Below are 26,796 nucleotides of genomic sequence, written 5' to 3' on the forward strand. Positions count from 1 at the left end.
GATGAGTTCTTGCTGGAAAAAAACTATTTAAGCAGCAGACAACATGGATTCATGAAAGACAGAAGTTGTCAGACAAACCTGATTTCCTTTTATGAAGAGGTAAGTAAAACCTTGGACAGAGGCGTGGCTGTGGACGTGATATATTTGGATTTTGCAAAAGCGTTCGATACAGTTCCGCACACACGGCTCATGTGTAAGGTAAGGTCTACAGGATTGGATATATCAGTTTGTAAATGGATAGAAAACTGGCTGAAAGACAGAATTCAGAGAGTCGTGGTTAATGATTCTTACTCTGAATGGTCCAAGGTTATCAGTGGTGTACCCCAAGGTTCAGTGCTGGGACCCTTACTTTTCAATATATTTATAAATGATATTGGGTCTGAGATCAAAAGTAACATTTCTGTCTTTGCAGATGACACCAAGCTATGCAGTGGAATAACGTCCTTGCAGGATGTCTCCAATTTACAAGCCGACCTCAATGCTCTGTCTAATTGGGCGACTAAGTGGCAGATGAGGTTTAATGTAGATAAATGTAAAGTTATGCACTTGGGGGCTAAGAATATGCATGCATCATACATACTAGGGGGACTACCACTGGGGGGATCTGTAGTGGAGAAGGATCTGGGGGCTTTAGTTGATCATAAGCTCAATAATGGCATGCAATGCCAAGCTGCGGTTTCCAAAGCGAGCAAAGTCCTTTCTTGTATTAAGAGAGGTATGGACTCCAGAGACAGAGATATAATTTTGCCCCTGTACAAATCATTAGTAAGACCTCATCTGGAATATGCAGTTCAGTTTTGGGCACCAGTTCTCAAAAAGGATATCGGAGAACTGGACAAAGTGCAGAGAAGGGCAACCAAACTGATAAGAGGCATGGAGGAGCTCAGCTATGAGGAAAGATTAGAAGAACTAAATTTATTCACTCTTGAGAAGAGGAGAATAAGGGGGATATGATCAACCTGTACAAATATATAAGAGGTCCATATAGTGAACTTGGTGTTGAGTTATTCACTTTACGGTCAACACTGAGGACAAGGGGGCACTCTTTACGTCTAGAGGAAAAGCAATTTCACAGGGTTTTTTCACAGTAAGAGCTGTGAAAATGTGGAACAGACTCCCTCCAGAGGTGGTTCTGGCCAGCTCAGTAGATTGCTTTAAGAAAGGCCTGGATTCTTTCCTAAATGTACAGAATATAACGGAGTACTAAGATTTGTAGGTAATGTTGATCCAGGGTAAATCCAATTGCCTCTCGGGGGATCAGGAAGGAATTTTTTCCCCTGCTGTAGCAAATTGGATCATGCTCTGCTGGGGTTTTTTGCCTTCCTCTGGATCAACTGTGGGTATGGAGTTGGGTGTATAGGATTGTACTGTGTTTTTTATTTTGTTTTTTTATTTTTTGTGGTTGAACTGGATGGACTTGTGTCTTTTTTCAACCTGACTAACTATAACTATGTTGGCTGCAATTCCTCAGCTGTGGTCACCTGCCTGGTTGATCTGCAGGCCACCACAGCAGGCGTGGGTGAGGAGGTCTACGCCCTGACAGAGGCTGTCAGGGCCAACACTGCAGCCATCCAGGCGGGGGTGAGGCTGCAGGAGGACACAAATGCGGTCCTCACCCGCATCGCCCTGGCATTGGAGGGCAGGCCGCCAGGCGTGCAGAGACCAGGGGATGCTCCTCCTGATCCCCCCCTCCCATGAGGACCCGGGGCCGCGGCAGGCGTGGGGCACGGCAGCGCCGTTAATATTTTTTCATTTTTTTTCTGTTCGACTCAGGTTATGAGTGTTTTATGTTTATTTTTGGATTATACTCGGGTTAGGAGGTTTTTTTTTTGGTAGCCCAAGCACACGGTTAGTAGTGCAGGCTACAGTGTGACTGGTGTTTGAATGTGGGGGTGACATTTCTGCCGGAAAAGGGGTGTCATCCTCGGTCGTTGGGGAGAAGTGATCCCCACGACCAGGGAGAAGTGATCCCCAGGTCCGTGTGAATGGTGTATGAATGTACAGCAACATAATTGGAGCCTTGCCGTGGCGTTGCTGCTCCCAAGTCCTGAATGATGGACTTGGGCTAATCCAATTTGATGAGGATGTGGGGTGTGTGTGCTAGGGACCACAGTGGTGTGCATGGCAAAACAATGGTGCGTCCAGCGTATATTTGCGCCCACGATGCGCCGGCGCAGAAAAATGACATTGGTCGGAAAAACCTATTTTTCAGGCGTATCTCGTTTTGTGGATACGGCGAATAGTTACACTGGCGCGCATTTCGAGATACGCCAGCGTAAGTGCTTTGTGGATCTGCCCCTCTGTCTTTATATTCTCCAGTATGTGAGCTAGTAAAAAAATTAAATAAAATATTTGACTTTTACTAACTCATCGGTAGAGTTGGGCGAATAGTTTGGGCCAAGCTAGCGTTCAGCCCGAACATCGCCTGTTTGCCCGTTTGGCGAACACCTGAATTTGCATTCTAAGCTTTGCCCAAAACTGGGGCGCAGTGAATAGCTGGTTAAGGAGCAGGTCTTGGAAGCCGGCCGCAGCATCCTTAACCCTAGGTTCAAATCTTTTTGCAGCTGGTGCATTTTTGGAAAGGGTCGAGGACCTTTTTTCTCAATTTTGCATGTAATAAACCTCAATGGAATCGCACCAGAAAAGCAAAGTTGTCTTTGTGATGCGATTTTTTTATGTGTTTTGGGAACTTTCCTTAGATAAATTAGCTCTCATTAATACATTGATATTGATTTAAAGCAGCTGTGCAAAGTAAAGGAAATCTGAAAACATGGCCCGTTGGGGGTACTTGAGGACTGAGGTTTGCGAACCACTGCAGTAAAACATGCACTTTATAGTACATTACCAGAACATACATCTAAATCCAGCCTTTCTGATGGCCAGCCATCTCTAAATTATTAGGTAGAATTATTGTCTTTTTTGCATGCAGTGAATGGACTTATTGTATGCTAGTTTGGGAAGAAACCAGCAACTGTGGCTGCAATCACTAATAATGTGTGTGTGTGTGTGTGTATAATATATATATATATATATATATATATATATATATATGTTTAGTTGCAAGCCTAAAACTTTGATTTGAATCCTATCTCATTGCCCCCCCCCCTCCTTGTGGTCCCTCCATCTGTAATTTTTCTAATCTTACCAGTTTCAGGCATCTTCAGCAGTGGCGGCTGGTGCTCAAAATTTTTGGGGGGCGCAAACGAAAAAAACTATTGCAGCCTCACTGTGCCCATCAAATGCAGACACTGGGTCCATCAAATGAAGCCACTGTGCCATCAATTGTCACCACTGTGCCATGCCATCAAACGCAGCCACTGTGCCATCAATTGTCACCACTGTGCCATGCCATCAAACGCAGCCACTGTGCCCATCAACTGTCTCCACTGTGCCAATTGTCGCCACTGTGCCCTTTAATTGTCGCCAATGTGCCAATTGATGCTACTTTGCCCTTTAATTGTCGCCACTTTGCCCTTTAATTGTCGCCACTGTGCCCATTGTCGCCGCTGTGCCCTGTAAAATGCCCCTCCCCCCGCCCGGCACTTACCTTTTTGGGGGTCAGCCATCCTCCTTACACGTCCCTCGATGTCTTCTCCCGCCCTCGATGACACTTCAGCCAATCAGAACCCATGAACCTGATTGGCTGAGACGCCTGTCAGTCTTATCCAAGGAACGCTCTACAGTACCTCCCTTAGATAAGTTTCCGGAAGCCGACTACTGCCTGAGGGCTGTACTCGGAAAGCCGCTGGCTCTGATAGGCACTTCCACACAGCCAACCAGCTGCCGTTATTCAGGTGGCCGGCGCTCACCATCCGGCCATCTGAATAGTCGGCGGCAGCGGCAACAATATCATAGATTCATGCAATGCATGAATCTATGTTATTGTAATCAGTAGCGGTGCGAGAGCCAGAGGGGCGGCACTCCGGCGCCCTCTATAGACGCACTGCCACTGGTCTTCAGTCCAGGCAAGGCACGTGACCGCTCAAGGTTCTCTGCCTGTTGGTCTCTTCTCTGCCTGAGTGGTACTCACTGATGCAGAGAGTGTGCTGATATCTGCAGCAGTACAGTATGAATAAAGGGTGCCATTGTGATACCCTAAAAAACTGACAGGCGGACCTGAACGGTGCGACTTGTCATGAAACTTGGGACTGCAAAGTCGCATGACAAGTCATACGCCATGATTTCCAATGAGTACCTTTCATATCTATGTGACTTCAAAGTAGTCCCTGCACTACTTTGGTCTGACTTTGATGCGACTTGAGGTCCATAGACCTCAAGATTACACAGGCATTTCTTTAAGTCGCACAACTTTCGGGTCATACAAGTGTGAAAGGGGCCTAATGGTTACATATGCTCTATATCAAATCAGAATGCTGGTTGATTACACACCCATCATTCCAAGGTAAAGATTGGTCCTATAGCTGTGGTAGGTACAAGCTGTATGTTCTTTCAAGAACAAGTGTTTACCGGCCATCAATCTTTTTATCCAAAAGTTTTGGTGCGTCCCTGAAACCAGTTCAGGTCCGGTTTCAGTCTGAATTTTTGGCTGAATTGGGACCAGAAGAATTCCAGGACTCCTGTGCAATGTGCTCTGCAGCCATCCCGGAGCTGTGTGAACCGGCTCCATAGAGAACCGGCCACAGGCTCCTGACATGCGAATTGGATGTGGAGAAAACCACATCCAATTCGCAATAGTGTGAACCCAGCCTAAATCACATCTTTCAGAAAATGATGACACAACAAAGATTGTAATTGTTGAATCATTTATTGCATTTCATATAGCTTGATTTGTACATACATTGTGAAAATCACAGTGGGCCGGATTCAGAAAAGAGATACGCCGGCGTATCTCCTGATACGCCGTCGTATCTCTGAGTCCGGCCGTCGTATCTATGCGACTGATTCATAGAATCAGTTACGCATAGATCTCCCTAAGATCCGCCAGGTGTAAGTGACTTACACCGTCGGATCTTAGGCTGCAATTCCAGGCTGGCCGCTAGGTGGCGCTTCCGTATCTTTTACACGTCAAATATGCAAATGAGCATTTACGCCGATTCAGAAACGAACGACCGCCCGGCGCATTTTTTTTACGTCGTTTGCGTTCCGGCAGAAAGTTAGCCCTGCTATATGAGGGGTATGTCCGGCGTATCCTATGTTAAGTATGGCCGTAGTTCCCGCGCCGAGTTTTGAAATGTTTACGTTGTTTGCGTAAGTCGTTCGAATACGGCCGGACGTAATATACGTTAACGTTGAAACCAATGGCGTCCTTGCGACGTCATTTGGAGCAATGCACGCTGGGAAATTTAGCGGACGGCGCATGCGCAGTTCGTTCGGCGCGGGGACGTGCCTGATTTAAATTTTACACGCCCCCTAGCCGCGGAATTTAAATTCCGCCGGGGGATTTACGATACACCGCCGCAACTTTACAGGCAAGTGCTTTCTGAATTAAGCACTTGCCTCAAAAACTTGCGGCAGCGTAACGTAAATCAGATAGGTCAGCGGATCTAAAGATCCGCTGACCTATCTGAATCTGGCCCAGTATCTAGATAAGAAGATTGGTGTTTATGATGCATTGGTTGATTCCGATATAAACCGTATCATAGTGCCCCATGCCCTAACAAATTATTATCAAAAACCCAGCAATGTAAATAGTAAACCTGATTTTATTTTATTTTTTCTTTCACAAAAAGATTGGATAATAATGGAAGTAGGTTGGATGAAATGGTATAGAAGAACTCTGATCAAAATATTGTAGTTTTAAGTATCTTTTCCAATTCAGAGATGACAAGATGCAGACAGCACATTGAATGGTCAATTTTGTTTACCTAAAGAAACGTTTGGTTCTGTGTACTCCAAGTGCAGATCACAAAGTTAAAAAAAAAAAGAGCATAGGTCTAGTTTATTCAACTGCAATAAAAAAAAAAAAAAAAAAAATGAGTGCAGGGGAAAAGTATACCTTTTTGTGAAAATTTTTTTTTTTTCCAATTTGAAATGATATCTCCTGCAGTAGGAGAGAGAATGTGCAAAGTAACTTAAACATATGGCAAGTTTCCACAAAAAAAAAAAAACATCCCTTATCAGTATTAAATAGACCCTTAACCGATTTTGAACATTTACTAATTGAAGATCAAAAAGCGAGTAAAAGCTTTTCCAAAGACTATTACTTCCCTCAGGACCTATTAATGAATTGATATATATGAGAAAATGGGAAGAAGAGGAAGAGATTTCAATATTGCTGATAGAATGGGAGAAGGCAATGTTAATAAGACATAAAACATCAGTAGTAGTAAAACATCAAGAAAGAAACTATAACATTTTGATGAGGTGGTTTTGGAGTCCAGTAGCTCTGAACAAAATAAAGAGAATACAGAAACATGCTGGAGATAGGGGAACAATGGCACATATTTGGTATGTAGACTGGTGAGGAATTTTTGGAGCAGGATACTAAAAATATATAGTGTCAGGAGTAAGAGATTCAACCAAATATAAGGTTATAATATTATCTATAACATCAAGATCAATAAAAACTATAAAATCAGATATCTTTCATCATATGATAACAGCGGCCAGAACAATAATAGCCCATAGATGGAACAAGACATAAACCCCAACAATAATGGAATGGGTATGTAAATGAACGAAATACAACATATGGAAAGACAGATAAGGGATGAAGGGTTTGTAAAAAATCGAATGCCAAAAATGTGGCAACAATGAGATGAATTCCGGTCCTCAGTGAACTTAATAAAATATCTATAAAGGGGAACATAGGGGAAAACTCTTATTATTATTTTTTTTTTTGTGTTCGAATGTTCATATGAATGAATGAGAAATAAAGGAATTTTAAAGGGAGCCTAACAATCTGATAAGGGAAAGAATGAAGAGGAAAGTGAGAGCTATCAGTCCCCAAATATAAAATATGGTCAGTTGAATAGAATAACGTGTATAGATATTGAGAAAATTGTATGTGTATTGTGTAATAATGTTTAGAAAATCAATAAAAAGATCTTGAAAACAAAAAAAAATCCCTTGATCCCAGTGGGTTTAATGGTAAAAACAAACAAACTGACAGCTGCGTTTGGAGCCACTGTACGAACGCTCTGACATTAGTAGAGTGATCTTTCCCACTGAGCTATTGTGTTCTGACAGTGGAGCGCTCTCAGCCAATCTGGAGCCAGTCGGCTGCTGGTTTTCCGGCATGCTCATCCAACAGCAGCTGGCTTCTGTCAGACCGGCTGCCATACACAGGCTGATTACCCCCACTATTGGCCTGTGTGTACTAGGCTTTAGGGTCCATGCACACTGGCTTAAAAATCACTGCTTTTACAGGAGTTCTGCCTGTAGAAGCAGCTCAATATTATCCAATGTGTCCATGCATATTAGGCCGATGATAGGCATATTTTAAGCTCGGCGATTAGCCACAGCAAAAGACCTGTTTTTTCTGCCAAGGGTGTTTTTTTAAACCCAGTCTGTATGGAGCCTTAGGCTGAGAAGCTATGTATGCATACTGCTGCCCACTGTTTATTTAAGTTCTGTAGGCCCTGTGTGAGCCCAAGGAGGACTTTTAATTCTCAGTGGCTGCAAACCAAGGAGTTAAACCGGCCATAGATGAAGCAATTTTCTTTCCTGCAAGCACTGGTTGCAGGAAAAAAAGAATCTCTTGATTCTCCCATTAACATTGACTGTTTAGTTCTTCATTGTGAACTCCAAGTGGAGGAATATGGTGATTACTGCTAGCGGCTATAATAGCTGTAAAATCTGATAGTCTGGTTGTGTACCTAAGTTTATCGATCATTTGGGTACATTCAGCCTGTCCATACGTGGTTCAAATGTCAGCTGGTCACTGCTGAACCAGATGAGATTCGAACTGGCTATGGCCAGCTTTATTCTCCTTCAGCATCCAGTGACAGCTTGGGAGATCCTGTGGACTGCTATAGAAATGAAAGGCAAAACATTTTTATATGGATATAAAAAAAAACATAAATGCTCCCCCGCTCCCATTATTTAAGTGATCACATTCCCCCTGTTCTCAGCTGCATAAGAGTTGGGGGAGAAGAAACGGCAGCACCCAGTGAATGACTGTGCAGGGGGTGGGTGCATATGTTGGGACAAGTCTGATTATTGGAAGAGAGCACAGCTAGAGAACTGACCTTGGTGTATTCTGTTTAGTATGGTCAGTTTATAATAGGAAAGCAGTGGGACACCAGGACTAACACACAAAAAAAGCAATTCAAAGTAAACAGGATTCTTTTTCATACAGCAGGCACATATCAGAAATGTGAAATGTTGGGTTTACATACTCTTTATGTGTGAAATATTGGGTAGTTTTTAACCTTTTCCATTTCTAACTCTTCAAGAAGGTATTTGCAGCTTGCTTTATCAACTTCATTTGGACTAAAAAGGTTTTGGGAAGGTATGAAAAAGTTTGGAAGAGAATAGTTTTTCAGGCATTTTTGAAAGTATTCAACATATCTATTGAAGCAGATATGCAGGTCTTCCAGCTTCCAGTCTTCATCTTTTGGGTACTGAACACATGCATGCAGTAGAGCAGTCTTTGCTTGGTATGAGTAAAATTGATTCATTTTCCGATTTCCTCTCTCCTTGAGTTGTTTCAGTATATACTTCATCAGTTTAAGACATGGTTTCCTGAAAGATATTTGTACAGTCAGAACATGCAAAAAACAAATTGGAGCTGTAAGGAAAAAATGTGAAACAACCTCCATATTCTTTCTCATCTGTTGAGGGACCCAGGTAGTCCTTAACCACTTAAGCCCTGGACCATTTTGCTGGTCAAAGACCAGGCCACTGTTTGCGATTCGGCACTGTGTCGCTTTAACTGACAATTGCGTGGCTCTGCGGCGTGGCTTCCAAACAAAATTGCGTCCTTTTTTTCCCACAAATAGAGCTTTCTTTTGGTGGTATTTGATCACCTCTGCGGTTTTTATTTTTTGCGCTATAAACTAAAATAGAGCGACAATTTTGAAAAAAATTCAATATATTTTACTTTTAGCTATAATAAATATCCCCAGAAAATATATATATAAAAAAATGTTTTCCTCAGTTTAGTCCGATACGTATTCTTCTACATATTTTTGGTAAAAAAAATGAGCAATAAGCGTTTATTGATCGGTTTGCGCAAAAGTTATAGCGTCTACAAAATAGGGGATAGTTTTATGGCATTTTTATTAATATTATTTTTTTACTAGTAATGGCGGCGATCAGTGCTATAAAATGCACTGATTACTGTAAAAATGACACTGGCAGTGAAGGGGTTCACCACTAGGTGGTGCTAAAGGGGTTAAGTGTGCCCTAGGGAGTGATTCTTACTGTTAGGGGGGGGAGCTACCAGTGACACGTCACTGGTCAATGTTCCCGACCACAGGGAACAGTAGATCCCTGACGCGTCACTAGGCAGAACAGGGGAATGTCTTGTTTTCAAAGGCATCCCCCTGTTCTGCCTTTGTCGACCGCAATCGCGGGCCGTCTGAAAAAAGTGAGTTCCCGGGATCCGCGAGCAAAGACTTTCTATGGGGGGGAGCCGGGAGTGCCCAAGAAGAGGGTTACTCTGTGCAAAACCATCGCACTAAGAATGTAAGTATAACACGTTTGTTTTAAGAAAAGAAAAAACAGGGCTTTACCTTACTGTCACTTTAAATGTTTGGGTTGTACTTACTCCTAGAAAAAGATTGGGCCATGGGACAAAAAAAAAAACAGCTCAGGTTAGTATAATCACTCTTACCAGCATGCCTCCGTGTTTTGTTTGTTTCCTAGGGAATTTACATATTTTAGCTTTTGCTTTTTTAATCACTTCCCTACCGTGCTATAGCTGAAAGACCGCTACAGCGCGGCTCTTCAGTTCTGGGAGAGCATCCATGGATGTCTTCCCAGAAGTGCTCCCCCTGTGGTGCACATCAGGCATGTTCTGTGACTGCCTCGGCCCTACACAGATGATCAGATTGCAGTAAAGGGCCAGTCTCGGTGCACATCAGTGAAGAAAAATTTACTATTTGCTATATTTTATAACAGAAACTAAGAAAAACTTTTTATTTTTTTCAAAATGTTTGTTTTAGCTTGTTTCATTTGTTTACCACTAAAAGCTCTCTACCTCAAGAAAATGATAAAACTTTCATTTGGGTACAGATGTTACGTGACCACAAAATTGTCACTTTTGGCCATCTGGCCACGGATCCTCACCTGCTACCAGTTGGCAAAATTGTGTGAGTACTTGAGGCCTTCCTTGCCTCTTAGTTTGAGCCAAGCTAACCATGCTGCGTGTCCAATTCTAGACATTTGGGGAGGGGGGAATGGGCAGTTTCCTGCTTTTAATCTAGTCTTGGCATCACCCTTCACTCTTCAGTCCAGAAGTCATGTAAAGCCTCGTACACACGATCGGATTTTCCGCAGACAAAGCCTCAGACTTTTGTCCAAAGGGCGTTGGCAAAAAACTTGTCTTGCATACAAACGGCACACAATTGTCGGCCAACAAACACGAACGTAGTTGCGTACTACGTCGTTTTTTAGCTCTTTAGAGCCACCCTTTGGACACCTTCTGCTAATGTTGTGTTTGGTGAGCATTGCTTCCGAGCATGCGTGTTTGTACTTTGGACTTTTGTCCGATGGACTTGTGTACACACGCTCGGGAAAATCCGACAACAGACCGATGTTCGTGGACAATTTTAAAGCCTGCCAGCCAACATTTGTCTGGAAAATTCGACAACAATTGTCTGATGGCGCATACAAACGGTCGGATTTTCCGCCAACAGCCTGTCATCAAACATTTCCCATCAGAAAATCTGATCGTGTGTACGAGGCTTAACTCTCTGCTTCTGCATGCGAGTCTTAAGGCTGATGGTAGCCTTCTTTGAGGCAGTTCCCTTTGCCCAATATTTCTGCCCAATATACTCTAGACACGTGCAACACACCGATTTGTCATTGTGCGAGAAATCTATCCTGTCTCTGGACAGACTGGGCTACTCCTGACCTGATGTCTCAGCAAAATGGTTCTGGTGTTGGGAATCTTCTCTTCACACCTTTTGGAAGATTCTCAAGACAGAAGCCAGAATTTTGGGCTGGGGAGGCGGAGTTCTAGGCACCCTGTCAGTATAGAGTACATGATCTCTAAAGGAATCCTTTTTCATTTTTCTGCATTGAACCCACCTATTAGAGAGCCCTCTGATCCAGATTGACCAGCGTCTGCCACTCGCCTCTAACAACGGCCAGGTTTGCCCTTTCTATTCCATTTCATAGACTGTTGGCCCCTTACTCTTTTTGGTTAAGGTTTTGTACAGTAGGTCTCCCAATCTGTTTCCCAGTGGTATCTGACTGGTTCTCTCTGCACTTCAGTAACTACCCTTGAACTCTTTGGACATCTACTGCAGTATTATTCTCTCACCCACAAGGTGAGTTCCTTGTAGCCATCACCTCTGCAACTATTATCTGAACTGGAAATCTTACAGAAAACACTTTTTGACCTTGATCTGTGAGCACCTCTTGGGTTTTTGGAATTGGGTTTCAGATATATGTAAGGCTGCTATCTGGCCTTATGGTCAACATTCTCCAAGTTCTACCCGATGGATGTTTTTACCTCATCCGATGTCAGCTTCAAACTTAAAGTAATACTAAAGCTTTGTTACCCCCCCCCCCCCCCCCCCCCCCCCCCCCCAAAAAAAAAAAAAATAACATTGTCCATACTTGCCTCCACTGTGCAGCTTGTTATGCACATGAGTGGCCCCTGATTCCTCCTCTTCTGGGGGCCCTTGCGGCCTCCTCCCGCATTAGATAACCCCCTAGAGAAGTGCTCTCCCGAGGGGGCGTTACCTTGCGGCGTGCTTTTCTAAGTCAACACTCGGCGTGCATAGAGACTCGTCCCCCCGGCGCCCCACGTCATTGCATTTTGATTGACAGCAGCAGGAAGCCAATGGCTGCGCTACTCTCCAATTTGTCCAATCCAAAGTCCGGAACTCTACGAGAGGGAGGATGGCAGGGACGTGCCCACGGAAATTCAGGCTCGGGTAAGTAAAACTCCCCCCCCGCTGGGGGCCCGAACACCTGCACTGTGTTTTTTCACCTTAATGCATAGGATGCTTTAAGGTGAAAAACCCTGAAGGTTTACAATCTCTTTAAGGTTTTTCAGCTCTTGCATGTAGTGACCCTTTGTGTGCATTTTTTTCACACTTTCATTTAATGTTATCATAAAGAGGTGGACAAGCCCCTTTAAGATAGGAAAAGGACAGCTCTGAAACCAGAAGTGACACAATCCTAGTCACTTCTGGCTTCATTCTTCCCCGGGGGGGGGGGGGGGGGAGGTGCGCCTCCATCTCATCTGTGCTAGTCGACCCAAAAGTAATTGGATCATTTTTACAGGAAAGCCACATGTGGGCTCAAAAGAAGAAAAACACAGTATCTGCAGCCATTATCCTGGTATAACCTCTTGCTGCCAGGATGTTTAATATGAACATTGGGCAGCAAGCAGTTAATGGATGAGAGAGACCATATTTACCAAAAATTCATTTTTTTGGAGTCCATTGAGGGCACAGGTACTAGGGGTTGACCAATTCTTTCTTTTTCTTTTAATCTTACCAATTATGGCTTCAAGTGGGCTTTCTTGTAATAACTGATGTGGCTAAGCAGCTACTTGGCAGTTCTCACAAGCAGCGATAGGGGATGTCGTTGTCCCCCCCTTCTGACGTTCCATCCGTGTTTCCCGTGCCACTGGGAGGCCCGAGCGACCAGCCGGCATGTCCACCGGCTGGCAGAGACCTGAACAAATCCGATTTGCTTTGTCGGGTCTTGGATCCAGTAACCTGTAAGCCAATGTCATGACATCACTTCCAGATTACTGCCACCTTAAAGGCGTGTTTTAATAAAATTACAGTATACAAAACAGCCAAACTTGGCATTTTGAATGCTTTTAAGTGCAGAGATTTGGGGTACTATAGACCCCTCCATAAAGAATACCTTTCAATGCCTATTACTGTCACAAGGGATATTTACATTTCTTATGACGGCAATAAAAGTGATAAATGTAAAAGGACAGTGTGAAACTTAAATTTTTTAAATCTACAGAATATCGGCACCTGATATAAGCTAAAGGTCTTAAAGGCAGCCGAAAAAACTGTATTGGCCTAAAAAAAAAAAAAACAATATTGGTCAATCCCTAACAGGTACCAGGCCCATTGTGTTATGATCATAGTTTCCATATTGTTTTGCTACTAATGTGAGGCATACTGGTGGTAGGAGGGATTATCCTGGGCGGACTTACAGGTTTTATATTTGTCAGTGTCTTAATCCTCCTGTAGGTGGCAGTTAGCACATCTAAATTTCAGAGATTGTCCCATGGAAAATCAAACTTCCCCCATTAAGCTGTTATGCAGTAAAGTCACCGCTGCACCACGTTCAATCAAAGAACACTTTGCCAAGCAAGCGACCTCTTGTGTTCACAATGCAGCAGAGCATTTGCTCACCACCATACCCGAAAGCTAGTGGAGATCACTGTAATGTGATCCCTTGGGTATAGTAATGTGCATAGTTACATTGGTCCAATTTGGACCAATGTAACCTATGTAAACCTATTCATACCTGGAATTCTTTAACCACTTCAATACCCACCTATAGTAATATGACGTCCACAGATGGGGTCTCCCATCCTGGGTGGGCATCATTACGTCCTCGGCTTCCTGGTGGTATAGAGGGCGTTCGCGCAGAGGAGCCGGTGCCTGGCAGGCGTGGTGTCCGTCGGAGACCCGCAATCGATCGTGACAGAGCAGGAACAAGGATCTGTGTAAACACACAGATCCACATCCTGTCAGAGAAGAGGAGACTGATCGTGTGTTCCTAGTATATAGGAACACCGATGGGTCTCCTTCCCCAGTCAGTCCCACCCCCCTACAGTTAGAATCACTCCCTAGGTAACACATTTAACCCCTTGATCGCCCCTTATTGTTAACTCCTTCCCTGCCAGTAACATTTATACAGTAATCGGTGCAAATTTATAGCACTGAAAGCTGTATAAATGTCAATGGTCCCAAAAGTGTCCGATCTGTCTGCTGCAATGTCGCAGTCACTATAAAAATCGCAGATCACCGCCATTACTGGTAAAAAAAATGAAAATTTTGTGAATCAATAACCAATTTTGTAAGCAAACCAATCATCTACGTGTTGGGAAAAAACTGGGATATTTATTATAGCAACAAGTAAAAAATATTTTGTTTTTTTTTTTTCTTTCAAAATTTTCATTATTTTTTTGTTTATAGCGCAAAAAAAATAAAAACTGCAGAGGCGATCAAATACCACCAAAAGAAAGCTCTATTTGTGGGGGAAAAAATATATAAAAATCATTGGGGTACAGTGTTGCATGACTGCGCAATTGTCATTCAAAATGTTACAGCGCTGAAAGATGGCCTGGGCAGGAAGGGGGTGAAAATGTCCAGTATTGAAGTGGTTTAGTACTTTACTTTTATTCAGCTATTTATATATTTTAATATCTAGAAGGTGACATAATGTATTCTTAAAAAATGCCATATACACTTCTAGGACATTACAGATATGAATGTGTTGAGAGTCAGAATTTGAGCCCACAGATGTCAAAGTGAGATTGAGGTCACAAATAGCAGTGAAGATCTAGCAGACTATCAAATTCTGCTGCACTTTACTCAAAGCTTCAGATATAAGCTGGAGTTCCACTTGTAATGTTTGTTGTGAATATGTCTGTAGCACCATTTCCACCACTTACCTGCAGCACATGGATCCTTGACGCTCACAGCAGGTTTTTGCGCTTCCGTGATGGCTTATTATATCTTTTTCAATATTTGAAAAGGAAATACGCCATGTATCTGGGAAGAAAAAGGGAAACGGTCATCTACATGAACTGTAAGAAATGATGCTAGGACTGTGTGAAATGGGAGGTTTGCATTGTACTAATTGACAAGGAAATTCACTGTATTGTTCATTCAAGCACAAGAGCATCTATTTTGTATAATGGTTTTGCAGTTGTCTATCTTCTATATAGAAATAAATGTTATGCTTACTCTCGCTCACCCCCTCCATTTCAATTTTTTTTTTTTTTCGTTTTGCAACTTTTAGAGATCGCTGCTGACGTATGAAATACGACTATTTGCTGGCTTTTAAATACAATGCACACCACCCTTTTCTTGGTATAAAATTAGATCTAAAATGCTTTAGAACAGATGCTTTGACTTAATTTAGTGCATAGTCTCCTGTTTTATCTGTTCTTTGCATTTGCATATATTTATTTCATTGTTTTAATAAGTCATAACCGTTTTGGTGAGTCAGGAGCAAGGTATGACAGAGTTTCCAGAAGATACTGTGCCTCAATTGAGACCATCAGGAATGCAGATATACAGTATGCTGTCTAGGTAAGTTGCCTTTAAGCTTATATTTTGCCTTCCTTTGCGTCCTGTTAGTTCTCAAGGAAAGCAGACCTGCTTTCTGGTTGGATAAACTTGTATGTGTGTGAATGTTGTTAGTGTCCCCCTTTTCAAGCTGGACCGAGTTTTGGACAAGGATAAACCTCTGCAGCTCCCTACGCTGACCCCTCAGCGCCGCTTGGTCAGAGACGCACTGTATGGTTAGAATAAAAAACAGAAAAGAGATGAGGGACTCTTGCGTATTTTGTCCATTGTTGTAAACCCCTTCTATCCAAGTAACTGGAGACTATGCTTGTAAAACTGCAGATCTGTTGTACTTTTTTTTTTTTAGAGGCAAGAGGGGTATAGGCAAAAGTAGAGAAAGGACTAGCCAGTCATTATGGGTATTGAATTAAGGGAATGAAGGGTCAGGGAACCGATGGTACAGTTCCACATATATTGAGAGTCCATGGATCAGTGGTTCTCAATTCCTGTCCTCAGGACCCACTAAGAGGCCGGGTTTGCAAGATAACTGAAATACATCACGGGTGATATCATTTGCTGCTCAGTGATTGCAGTATTCTAGTCTGCATCTCCCCAGGGTAATACTTAAAATCTGGCCTGTTAGTGGGACCTGAGGACAGGAGTTGAAAACCACTGCCTTAGATAAATGAGTAGAATGAACAAAAGGGAAAGACTTTAAAACTTGAAGGCACTTTTTTGATTTAAACGCATGGCAAACCTTTCTGCATGATTATTGCCCCCTACTGTGGCCTGAAGAACATGAAGAACGTGAAGAATAGCTTGCACATGGGGGACAGAAGCTAAATTCTTAAACATAACTGGCCTGATGGAAGTGTTTAATAAAAGTACTGCACAAATTTTATGTCTGGCCAGAAGATACTTTAGACCCCTTTCACACTGAGGCACTTTTCAGGCGTTTTAGCGCTAAAAATAGTGCCTGAAAAGCGCCTCCTAAGCTTTCTCCAGTGAGAGCCCAAGTGCTTTCACACTAGGGCGGTGCGTTTGCGGGACGGGAAAAAATCCCTGCAAGCAGCATCGTTGGGGCAGTGTGGGAGCGCTGTATACAGCACTTCCACACCATCCCTGCCCATTGAAATGAATGGGCAGTGCTTTCGAATGGTCTTTTAACCCTTCAGCCGCTAGCGGGGAATAAAAGCGCCCCACTAGCAGAGAATAGCTTTAAAAACATTGGCCCGGATTCAGATAGCACTTACGCCGGCGTATCTCTAGATGCGCGGCGTAAGTGTAAATGTGCGCCGTACCCACAGAACCAGATACGCCTCAAAATCGATTTCTTCCTACCGGCGTAACTTTTCTACGCCGGCGCGGCGTAGGCGCATATTTACGCTGGACGGATCTGGCGCGCCCATGGATTTTTTATTCAAATATGCAAATGAGGGAGATATGCCGATTCAGAAAGGTACGTTTGGTCAGCGCAGGCTACGCCCGGTGCGCGTAACTGGAAATTCCGGCGCAAAGTTACCCCTCATAAAGCAGGGGTAACTTTGCACCAGACTTGCACAGGTCAGCTGGAGAGCAGCTACAGCAGCACCGTTAGACGACCTGAGCAACCACACTTGCAGAACAACACATCTGTATGCTAACATGCCAGGGGCAGCCGTGGTCATAGCACTACTGCGTCGACGGGCACGTAGGAGGGCACGGGAGAGGATATTCCGCACGCGCATTGACGTCTTTGGCATGGGTGATTTGGAGGTGTATCGCATCTTCAGATTTAGCCCTGAAGCCATCCTGGATTTAGCCACAACCCTGCAGGATGACATCACCAGCAAGACACACCGCGTACATGCAGTGCAGCCACTGGTCAAGGTCCTGGCAACACTGCATTTCCTTGCAAGTGGATCTTTTCAAAGAACAAGTGGAGAAGTGGCTGGTTTGTCACAATCCACCATGAGCAGATGTGTGCACCAGGTTATCCCCGCAATCCTCAGACGCATGTCCCACCACTTCATCAAACCCACCCAGGAGCATCTATGGCAGATTTCTACAGATTTGCCAGATTCCCACGCACCGTGACTGCACCCATGTGGCACTACGGCCCCCCCCCGTGACACAGAGCACATATACTGCAATCGGAAGCATTGGCATTCCATCAACGTACAGGCGATAGCCGATGCCCAATGCCTCATATGGCACGTCCGTGCCAAACACCCAGGATCCAGCCATGACAGCTTCATATACCGTCAAAGCAACATCCCCACAGAACGTGTATGGGGACAGCTGGCTGGTGAGTGACATGGGTGTCAGGCATGACTGTCCGACCCCATGATGCAGACATCACAAGGGGCACATGCACGACTAACATCCTCCTGTCTTTTCCCTTCCAGGTGACGCGGCATATGCACTTGGACCTCATCTCATGACTCCATTCCGGAATCCCCAAAGCCCAGGAGAGCAAAGATACAATGAAGCACATGCATGTACCCGTGGAGTGGTGGAACGCACCTTTAGCCTCCTGAAGTCCCGTTTCCGATGCCTGGAAAAGTCTGGGGGTACCCTGTTGTATTCCCCAAACTTTGGGTGCCAGATCATCGGTGCATGTTGCATTCTGCACAACTTCGCCATGAGAAGGGGCCTGCAGATTGACCTACGTGATGACCTGACCCCCGAACCAGACATTCCCCCCCTGCCCGTGGGTACCCCGTCTGCTGAGGGAAGAGCAGTCAGGAGATGCCTCGTGGTAGGCTTCTTTTCACGTTAAACACACACAATCATGGCACAAGGAGAATGCACGCATGCACACCACTGTGGTCCCTAACACACACCCCACATCCTCATCAAATTGGATTAGACCAAAGTACACCGCACGGTACTTGGGAGCAGCCACGCCAAGGCTCCAATTATGTCGCTGTACATTCATACACCATTCACACGGGTCGTGGGGATCACTTCTCCCCAACGACTGAGGGTGACAAACCTTACTGGCAGGAGTGTCACCCCCCGCATTCACACACCAGTCACACTGTAGCCTGCACTACTGACCGTGTGCAGGGATATAAAAATAAAAAAAACCTCATAACCTGAGTATCAAAGAAATTTAAGAATAAATCAACGGCCCTGTCGTGGGCTGCGTCTTGTCCCAAGGCTCCTGGTGCGCAGTTGCCTGGGGCGAGCCTCAGGTGGGGGGGTTGGTGGTGCAACCTCCCCCAGTCTCCCTGGCTGCCCTCCATTGCCACGGCTATCCGGTGGAGGTATGAATTTGTCGCAGCCTGCATCCGCAGCCGGCGGGGTTGTATTGCTGCGCTGCTGGCGCCGTGTCAGCCTCCCCTCCTCTCGGACAGCAGCTGCCAGGCTCCGGACCTCTGAGACCAGGCCAGATGTTGTGGCCTGCAGGTCCACCAGACAGGACAGAAGGGCTGCCCCATTCCCAACCACGTCCTGCAGGCTTTCATTTATGTCCCGACTCTGGCCAGCCTGCTGGGTGATGGCCTCCTGCACAGCCACAGTGCAGGCAGCCTGGCTCTCGGCCGAGGAGGCCAGGCTATCTGCGACCTGATGCAGATCCCCTGCAAGACACCCAATATGGCGGGTCTGCCTTGTCTGGTCCCTTGCCAGATGGTCCTCAAACTCCTCAGGGACTCCACGCGTTTTTTTTGGTAGCCTTCCTAGGGGCCGGAAAGGCTTGAGGCCGGCTGGAGGGGATGGTGTCTCTTGATGGGGAATCCCTGGAGGGGATGGTGTCCCTTGATGGGGAATCCCTGGAGGGGATGGTGTCCCTTGATGGGGAATCCCTGGAGGGGATGGTGTTCCTTGATGGGGAATCCCTGAAGGGGATGGTGTCCCTTGATGGGGAATCCCTGGATGGGATGGTGTCCCTTGATGGGGAATCCCTGGAGGGTATGGTGTCCCGTGAGGGGCTATCCCTGATAGGGATTGAGACCCGTGAGGGGGTAACTCTCATTGGGGGGGCCAGGTATGGGGGTCTCCTCCAACAGATACACCGCATCCTCCTCTACCCCGACGTGCTCCTCCTTCCTTAAGCACTGAGGTGGGGGCACTCTCCACCATGGATGGGGTGGGTCTCCCTGCAGCCGATGACGGCCCAGCTCCATCCTGCACATCTGTGGATGACACAAAACATTCACATGTTGGTGGACCCACACACTTGTCACATGTTCCCTTCCCCCCCCCCCCCACACACATGCTACACACCAGAAAGAAGATAAAACACACTTACCTGTCCTCAAGGGTTGATCCCCAGAATCGAAGCCCTCCAGGCCCTCCACAAGCTCCCTATCCAGGAACCTGGCCACGACCATGTCCTCTGGCGTCAGGGTGATCCTGGTGGCTGGTCCTCCACCTGTGCCACTGGCATGCTTCTTCCTCGCCACTAATTTTTCTTTAACCTGTCTCCGCAGGTCATTAATCTTTTTGCGGATATGCTTTGGCTCCCTCTCCGCCACACCGAGAGCATTAACCTGTGTGGTTAGCTCCGCATAGATGCGGGTTTTGACCGCTCTGCCAGTGTTGCCACTCTGTGGCCCATAGAGGCGGGCACCATGTTGGGAGAGCCCATCTATAATAACAGCCTTCTCCTCTGGGCTGAAATTTGACATCCTTCGGTCACCTGAAGACTCTGCTGCAGCCATACTTCACCCAAAAATCAAGATGCAAAAGACCTAGCAGGAACAAAAAATGCTTGGGTACTTTTGCACTTGACGGGCGCATGTCTGGGCGTATTTATGCACTGGGCGTAGGCAGTGGGCCGGCGTATCTTAGGGGTTACGCCGGGCGCAGTTGTGCGCATGCGCAGATGGGGGCAGACAGCCCGGCGACTTCACAGCGCATGTGCCGTTTAAGATACGCCCAACGTATCTCTCTGCGACACGGTCGGACCATCATTTGCATGGGGTGACGCCCACTTACAGTTGCGCTGCCTTATGCGAAAATACGACCCGCTGGTGCATCTTGGTGAGTAATATCTTTCTGAATACAGTACATGCCTCTCCGCGCTGGTCCGGCATAGCGGAAATAAGATGTGCTACGCCGGTGTAAAGTTGCGCCATTGTATCTGAATCTACCCCATTGTGTGAAAGTACCTTTAGAGAAGGACCCCCCAACTTATGTGGCTGCCAGTTTGGTTTTAGGAGGCCCATCCACAACAACCAGATTATATGCAACGCACAAAAGATGAGTTGTACAGAATAGAAGTTTAAAAGCACATCGACTTACTAAGCATGATATTCAAGATGCTAGAAACAGACAATTGGCAGAAATCAAAATGCAAAACTAGATCTTCTAGAACATAACATTCTGACCAAAGAAAGTGATATAGAATCCAAAATTCATACCCCTGCTAAACACGATTAGGTTAGACCTGCAGAAATTGACTCGGGTCGCACACTCATGGTTAGGGAGGATTAGTGTCATGAAAATTAACATATTACCCAGGCTGCTATTCTTGTTTCAAATGATCTCATACAAGATCCCTCTGGGATTCTTTACGGTGTTGAAGTTGATAGTTGGCAAATACGTTTGGAACCGTAAGCGACCTAGAATTGCTAGAAATTTGCTCATCGGATCTAAAAGAGAAGGGGGTCTAGCCTTACCGGACTTAATTCTTAGCGATAGTTATGAACAGAATCTCAGACTGGAAATACCACAAAGACTCTAAGCTATGTGTAGCCAAAGGGTTGCTACTGGAAAGTTATCATATATTGTTTATTTAGTAAAGGGTTCGGCTCCCTCTGGTGACCACTGAACGTTATCAGGATATTCTCTCTGTTTAAGAGATGAACAGTAATGCATTGTGGGATGTCTAGTTTAATGAGGAAGTGACTCATATTACGTAAATAAGTTTGAGGACTACAGACCCACAGTGTCAAGCTGCAGCCCCAGAATGCAAAGTGTCACTGAACAGCCTGCTGGGTTGCCAGATAAAAGGACAAGTAGGCCTCGGTTCGGCCTCTCTGGACGCCATTCAACTGCCAGCAAGAGGTCTGTGTGTGTGACTGGAAGTGTGAGACTGCAGCCTGCAGCTGAGAGTCGGATCTTCCGCCCCAGAGGGATCTTTGGAGGACAGCCCTGCTGGTCGAGCAGGTGGATCGGTCCGTGGTTCAGAGCATTTGAAGCAGTTTCACCTGTTGGAGTGTCCGGAGCTGCCACGCGGTGTGACAACGCCATCTTTTCTCACAGAGATAACATCAAGTGAAGTTCCGGACGGAGTACACCAGTTGGCTGAGGATCCATAGTGGTAAGAGCATATTCAAGAAGAGTCCAAAAAAAAAATTTAGGAAGAATGTTCATAATAGATAAACTCCCAAGTGAAAAGGGTCCCCAAAACCGTCCAAGGAAATAGTGATGAGAGAAGCACTTCCACCAAGATCACACACTGCCTCTTACCGAAAATGTATGATCTCTAAATGATAGGAGATCATAAACAGCGTGCAAGATGGTATCCTTAAACGTATCTCTAACCCGGGACAATCAAGTGATAGATGGTCTCAATCAATATGCCAGCAAGGAATATAAATGGGAAGGAAGAAGGAACTTGCATAGTATAAAATCCTTTTGGTTTTAATATATAGTAAAAACAGATGTACACTTACATCAGGTCAGTAGACATAAAGCATCTTCAATAAAAGCAAGCTGGCTGGCTCCCCAAACATGCAGCCCGTATCTTCCGGGTCTGATCACTGAGCACGGTGACGTGAGAACATCGCCTCCCTACGTTTCATCTCAAAGGGGACGTGGTCACGGGATACAGGCGGCGTTCTGAATCACCGCATTTGTACACAAATCATATGGTGCAGCCTCGAGTCACAGAGCAGCCGCACCTACGCCATCTTGGTTGATGGAAAAAGTACATGGATAGAAAAGTTTACTTTACTAAATCTACTCTAAGTTAAAAACGGGAAGAAGGTGAACCTTCCAGCAAATAAACTCATGTTCCCATAAAATTATCGTACACCATTAGGTACGTTATGTGGCATATATACTCAATAGAAACAATCAAACATAAAACTGGCAAATGAGCCTTTGTATTATGTCAATACTAAAAAAAAAAATAGCAAAAAAACGCTAAGGGTATTAAACGTAAGCCCTATAAACCTCAATGCGTCCAATGTTGTCCAGCAAGACAGAGATCGTACACTGTCTGTCGGACCGAGACACATAATGAATTCAATGAAGCAAGGGCCAATAAACCCCGCAAAATGCTTTATTTAGAGCAGGCACTAACGCACAGCTTCAAAATCTGAACCCCAAAAGATGTTAAGAAAAATGATGGCATCTAATTATCACCAGACTAGTTTCTTTAGGTGTTCAAACCGATAGAACAAAAACAGTAAAAAAACAGCTGGATGGGACTCACATCAAGCTTACACCCAATTTTGCAATGTTACAACATAAATTCACTCCTCTGCCAGTGGGTGGCATCAGGAAGGCCCAAATAAAGGGGGAATCGGTAGATGTAACAGACAATATCAACAAAACAGAAAACAATGTTTCACAATCATGCATTTAGGAATTGTCAATGAAACAGTTGATATCGACATCTATATTTAGGCCAAAAGGGATATAACATTTTAATTTATACACCCATGACATTTCTAATTTGGATATATTTCGTACCAAATTGCTCCCCCTCCAATGAGGGCTAAATTTGTCTATACCCCAAAAAATTATGTTATTTGGATCCCTGTCGTGTACAGCTAAATAAGGCCTGAAGTACGTGGGCAGGACCAAAGGCCCCCTGCAGGTTCGCCTGAACGAACACATTAATAACATTAGAAAAGGCTATACCAAGCACTCAGGGCCAGATCCACGTATATAGGCCGGCGTAGCGCATCTCATTTCCGCTACACCGGCTCAACTCATAGAGGCAAGCACCGTATACTTGGAGCATTTGCTTCCAACGTTGCGCCGGCGCAACGTAAATTCATAGGCGTAAGCCGGCGTAATTCAAAGTAGGAAGGAAGTGGGCATGTTCCATTTAAATGAACCGTGACCCCATGCAAATGAAGGGCCGAACGGCGCATGCGCCGTGACGCTGACGTATGTCCCGCACACCTCTGCGCATGCTCACAACTAGGCCCGTCTTAACCCCTGAGATATGCCCAGGGCATAAATACGCCGAGACATGCGTCCGTCGAGCGCAAAAGTACATCCGCTTCTTTCCCCCCCTGAGTCAAGGTACTTTTGCTTGCGGTTTGTTTTAGAGCCATGTCTGCTCCAGCTACTGGGCAGCAGAGGAGGAAGCTTAATTTTTCGGACCAGGAGAAGGATGTGATCATCAGGGCCATGTCCAGGTATGATGTGTACCTCCATGGTGCACAGAGTGGCACCACCAGTCAGGCCAAGAAGGAGGAGATCCTGTTGCAGATTGCGACAGATGTCAATGCCCGCATCGCCCTGGCGTTGGAGGGCAGGCAGCCAGCCAGGGAGAGACCAGGGCATGCTCCTCCTCCTCCTGATTCCCCCCACCTGAGGCTCCCACCATGCAGTTAAGGAGACAGGGCTGTGGCACCAGGCGTGGGCCACGAAAGAGCAGATGAGTGCCTTTTTTTTGGGATGCTCAGGTTATGTTTTTTTTTTTTTTTTTTTTCTACATGCTCAGGTTGTGAGTTATTTTTGTTTGTAGACCCAGCACACGGTCAGTAGTGCTGCTACAGTGTGACTGGTGTGTGAATGTGGGGGGTGACACTCCTGCCAGTAAGGGGTGTCACCCTCGGTCGTTGGGGAGAAGTTATCCCCACGACCGTGTGAACGTGGTATGAATGGACAGCGACATAATTGGAGCCTTGGCGCGGCGTTGCTGCTCCTAAGTCCTGCATGGTGGACTTGGGCTAATCCAATGTGATGTGGATGTGGTGTGTGTGAGCTAGGGACCACAGTGGTGTGCATGCGTGCATTGTCCGTGTGCCATGATGAATATGTGTGTTTAACGTGCAAAGATGCCTACTGTGAGGCATCTCCTGACTGCTCTTCCCTCAGCAGACAGGGTAGCCTCGGTTAGGGGGGGACTGTGTGGCTCGGGGGTCAGGTCATCATGTATGTCAATCTCCAGGCCCTTTCTCACGGCAAAGTTATGCAGCATGCAACATGCACCGATGATCTGGCACACGAAGTTTGGGGAATACAACAGGGTCCCCCCGGACTTATCCAGGCATCGGAAACGGGACTTCAGGATGCCACAGGTACGTATGTGTGCAGCATTGTATTTTCTCTCTCCTCTGGTTGGGGGATTCCAGAATGGAGTCATGAGATGGGGCCCAAGTGCATATGCAGAGTCACCTGGAAGGGAAAAGATAGGAGGATGTTAGTCGTGCATGTGCCCCTCGTGATGTTTGTATCATGGGGTCAGACAGTCATGCCTGACACCCATGTCACTCACCAACCAGCCAGCTTTTCCCTGTACACGATCTGTTGGAATTCCCTTAGGATGTTGCTTTGACGGTATATGTAGCTGGCTGGCCCCTGGGTGTTTGGCACGGACGTGCCATATGAGGCATTGGGCATCGGCTATCACCTGTACGTTGATGGAATGCCAATGCTTCTGATTGCGGTATAAGTGCTCTGTGTCACGGGGGGGGGCCGTAGTGCCACATGTGTGCAATCAATGGCCCCCACGGTGCATGGGAATCCGGCAATTCTGTAGAAATCCTGCATTGCCTTCTGCCGCAGATGCTCCTGGGTGGGTCTGATGATGTGGTGGGACATGCGTAGGAGGATTGCGGGGACAACCTGCTGGTGCATGCATCTGCTCATGGAGGATTGTGCCATCCCAGCCACGACTCCACTTGTACACTGGAACGAGCCACTGGCAAGGAAATGGAGTGTTGCCAGTACCTTGAACAGTGGCTCCACTGCATGTGAGCGATCTGTCTGGCTGGTGAGGTCATCTTGCAGGGCTGTGGCTATTTCCAGGATGGCATCAGGGCTGAATCTGAAAATGCGATACACCTCCGAATCACCCATGCCAAAGACGTTTATGCGCAGTCGGTATATCCTCTCCCGTGCCCTCCTACGCGCCTGTGAAGCCATTAGTATAGCTATGACCACGGATGCCCCTGGCATGTTGGCATACAGATTGTTGTCCTGCAAGTGTGGATGCTCAGCTCGTCCGTAACAGTGCTGCTGCAGCTGCTCTCCGGCTGACCTGTGCATGTCTGCTGCTGACTTACCCCTGCTTTTATGAGGTGTAACTTTAGGCCGGACGTACAACTTGCGCGCGGCACGCATAGCCAGCGTCGGGCGCACGTACGTTCGTGGATCGCCGTATCTCCCTCATTTGCATAGGGAATCAATGGGAGCGCCAGATGCGTCCAGCGTATATATGCGCCCACGTAGGAAAGTTACGTCGGTCGGAAGAAGACTGTTTTCTGGCGTATCTAGTTCTGTGGATACAGCGCATATATACACTTACGCCGCGCATCTCGAGATACGCCGGCGTAAGTACTTTGTGGATCTGGCCCTATGTGTGGGGAGAGAGAGAGAGAATATTTGTATTAGGGCTGTTACTGATTAAAATTTTCGTGTTCAATTAATCGATTTATTTTTTTAATCGATTAATTGACTAATTTCGATTAATTATAACGCACATACAGATAGAACTACTTTGAGCTGATCTCCTTGCATTGCAACTCTGCATTAGTCAGTGGTAAATGTCGTATACACTATATACAATCACCTGACACTAGTTAGTTTTCACAATCCATGACTTAACTTCACAGTTCACACAAATACGTTTTAAATTCAAACTGTAGCACTGATGTAAGTAATTTTTTCTTATTAAACTTTAAGAAAAATGTAGAAAGTTAGTTTAACTTTAATTATAAAACTTATCTAGTATATTGACTATCAGTCACTTTATAGTAGGCAAGTAGGTATCACTTTAGCCAGTCATGCAGACATACCAGAGTGTTTACATTTTCTGGAAGCAGACATGATCGCATTTTATTGACAATATACCCTGAAGAACTGAACAGTCTTTCGCATGGAACAGATGTTGCCGATATACAAAGAATTGTCTGCACAAAACTGCTTAGGACAGGAAAACAATGGTTATTTTTGCCCCCTTCACCTGATGGAGCCTGATGCATCCTCCTGCTCCACAGATGCAAAGGTACCTCAATCCAATGGGTGCAGTTTGCTCGCATCCAGCAGGGTAAGTCTTACTGTCCAGGCTGTCCGGTCACGTCAAGAATTTTGATCGATCAAAAGAATTTTGATCGATCAAAAAAATTAAAGATTAATCGAGGAATTAATCTTTAATTTGTCCAGCCCTAATTTTTATATTACCTTCCTATTGGCCTCTGTACAGCAGAGGGAGGAACAGAACTCAGCCAATTCTGTCCTTTTAACAGTTTGAACGTGTAAAAGAGGCTATGACTTCACTAGTGTTTCAATTCTCTTTCATTTATACACTGGCTGTGCTGTCTGGCAG

General features: G+C 45.5%; 1 protein-coding gene across 1 annotated transcript in view; it reads right to left on the minus strand.

Annotated features, from left to right (window-relative positions):
* Positions 1-5,643: 5,643 nt before the first annotated feature.
* Positions 5,644-26,796, minus strand: part of LOC120937033 (cyclic GMP-AMP synthase-like) — a 37,713-nt gene continuing 16,560 nt past the window's right edge. Inside the window, exons 4-5 of the mRNA XM_040349954.1 lie at positions 14,732-14,831; positions 5,644-8,646 (exon numbers count right to left, since the gene is read on the minus strand). Coding sequence (XP_040205888.1) covers positions 8,304-8,646; positions 14,732-14,831 — 443 coding nt within the window. The 3' untranslated portion in view covers positions 5,644-8,303. The remainder of the gene's footprint in view (positions 8,647-14,731; positions 14,832-26,796) is intronic.

This window comes from Rana temporaria, chromosome 4 (assembly GCF_905171775.1).
Source record: "Rana temporaria chromosome 4, aRanTem1.1, whole genome shotgun sequence".
In the NCBI taxonomy this organism is placed as follows: Eukaryota; Metazoa; Chordata; class Amphibia; order Anura; family Ranidae; genus Rana; species Rana temporaria.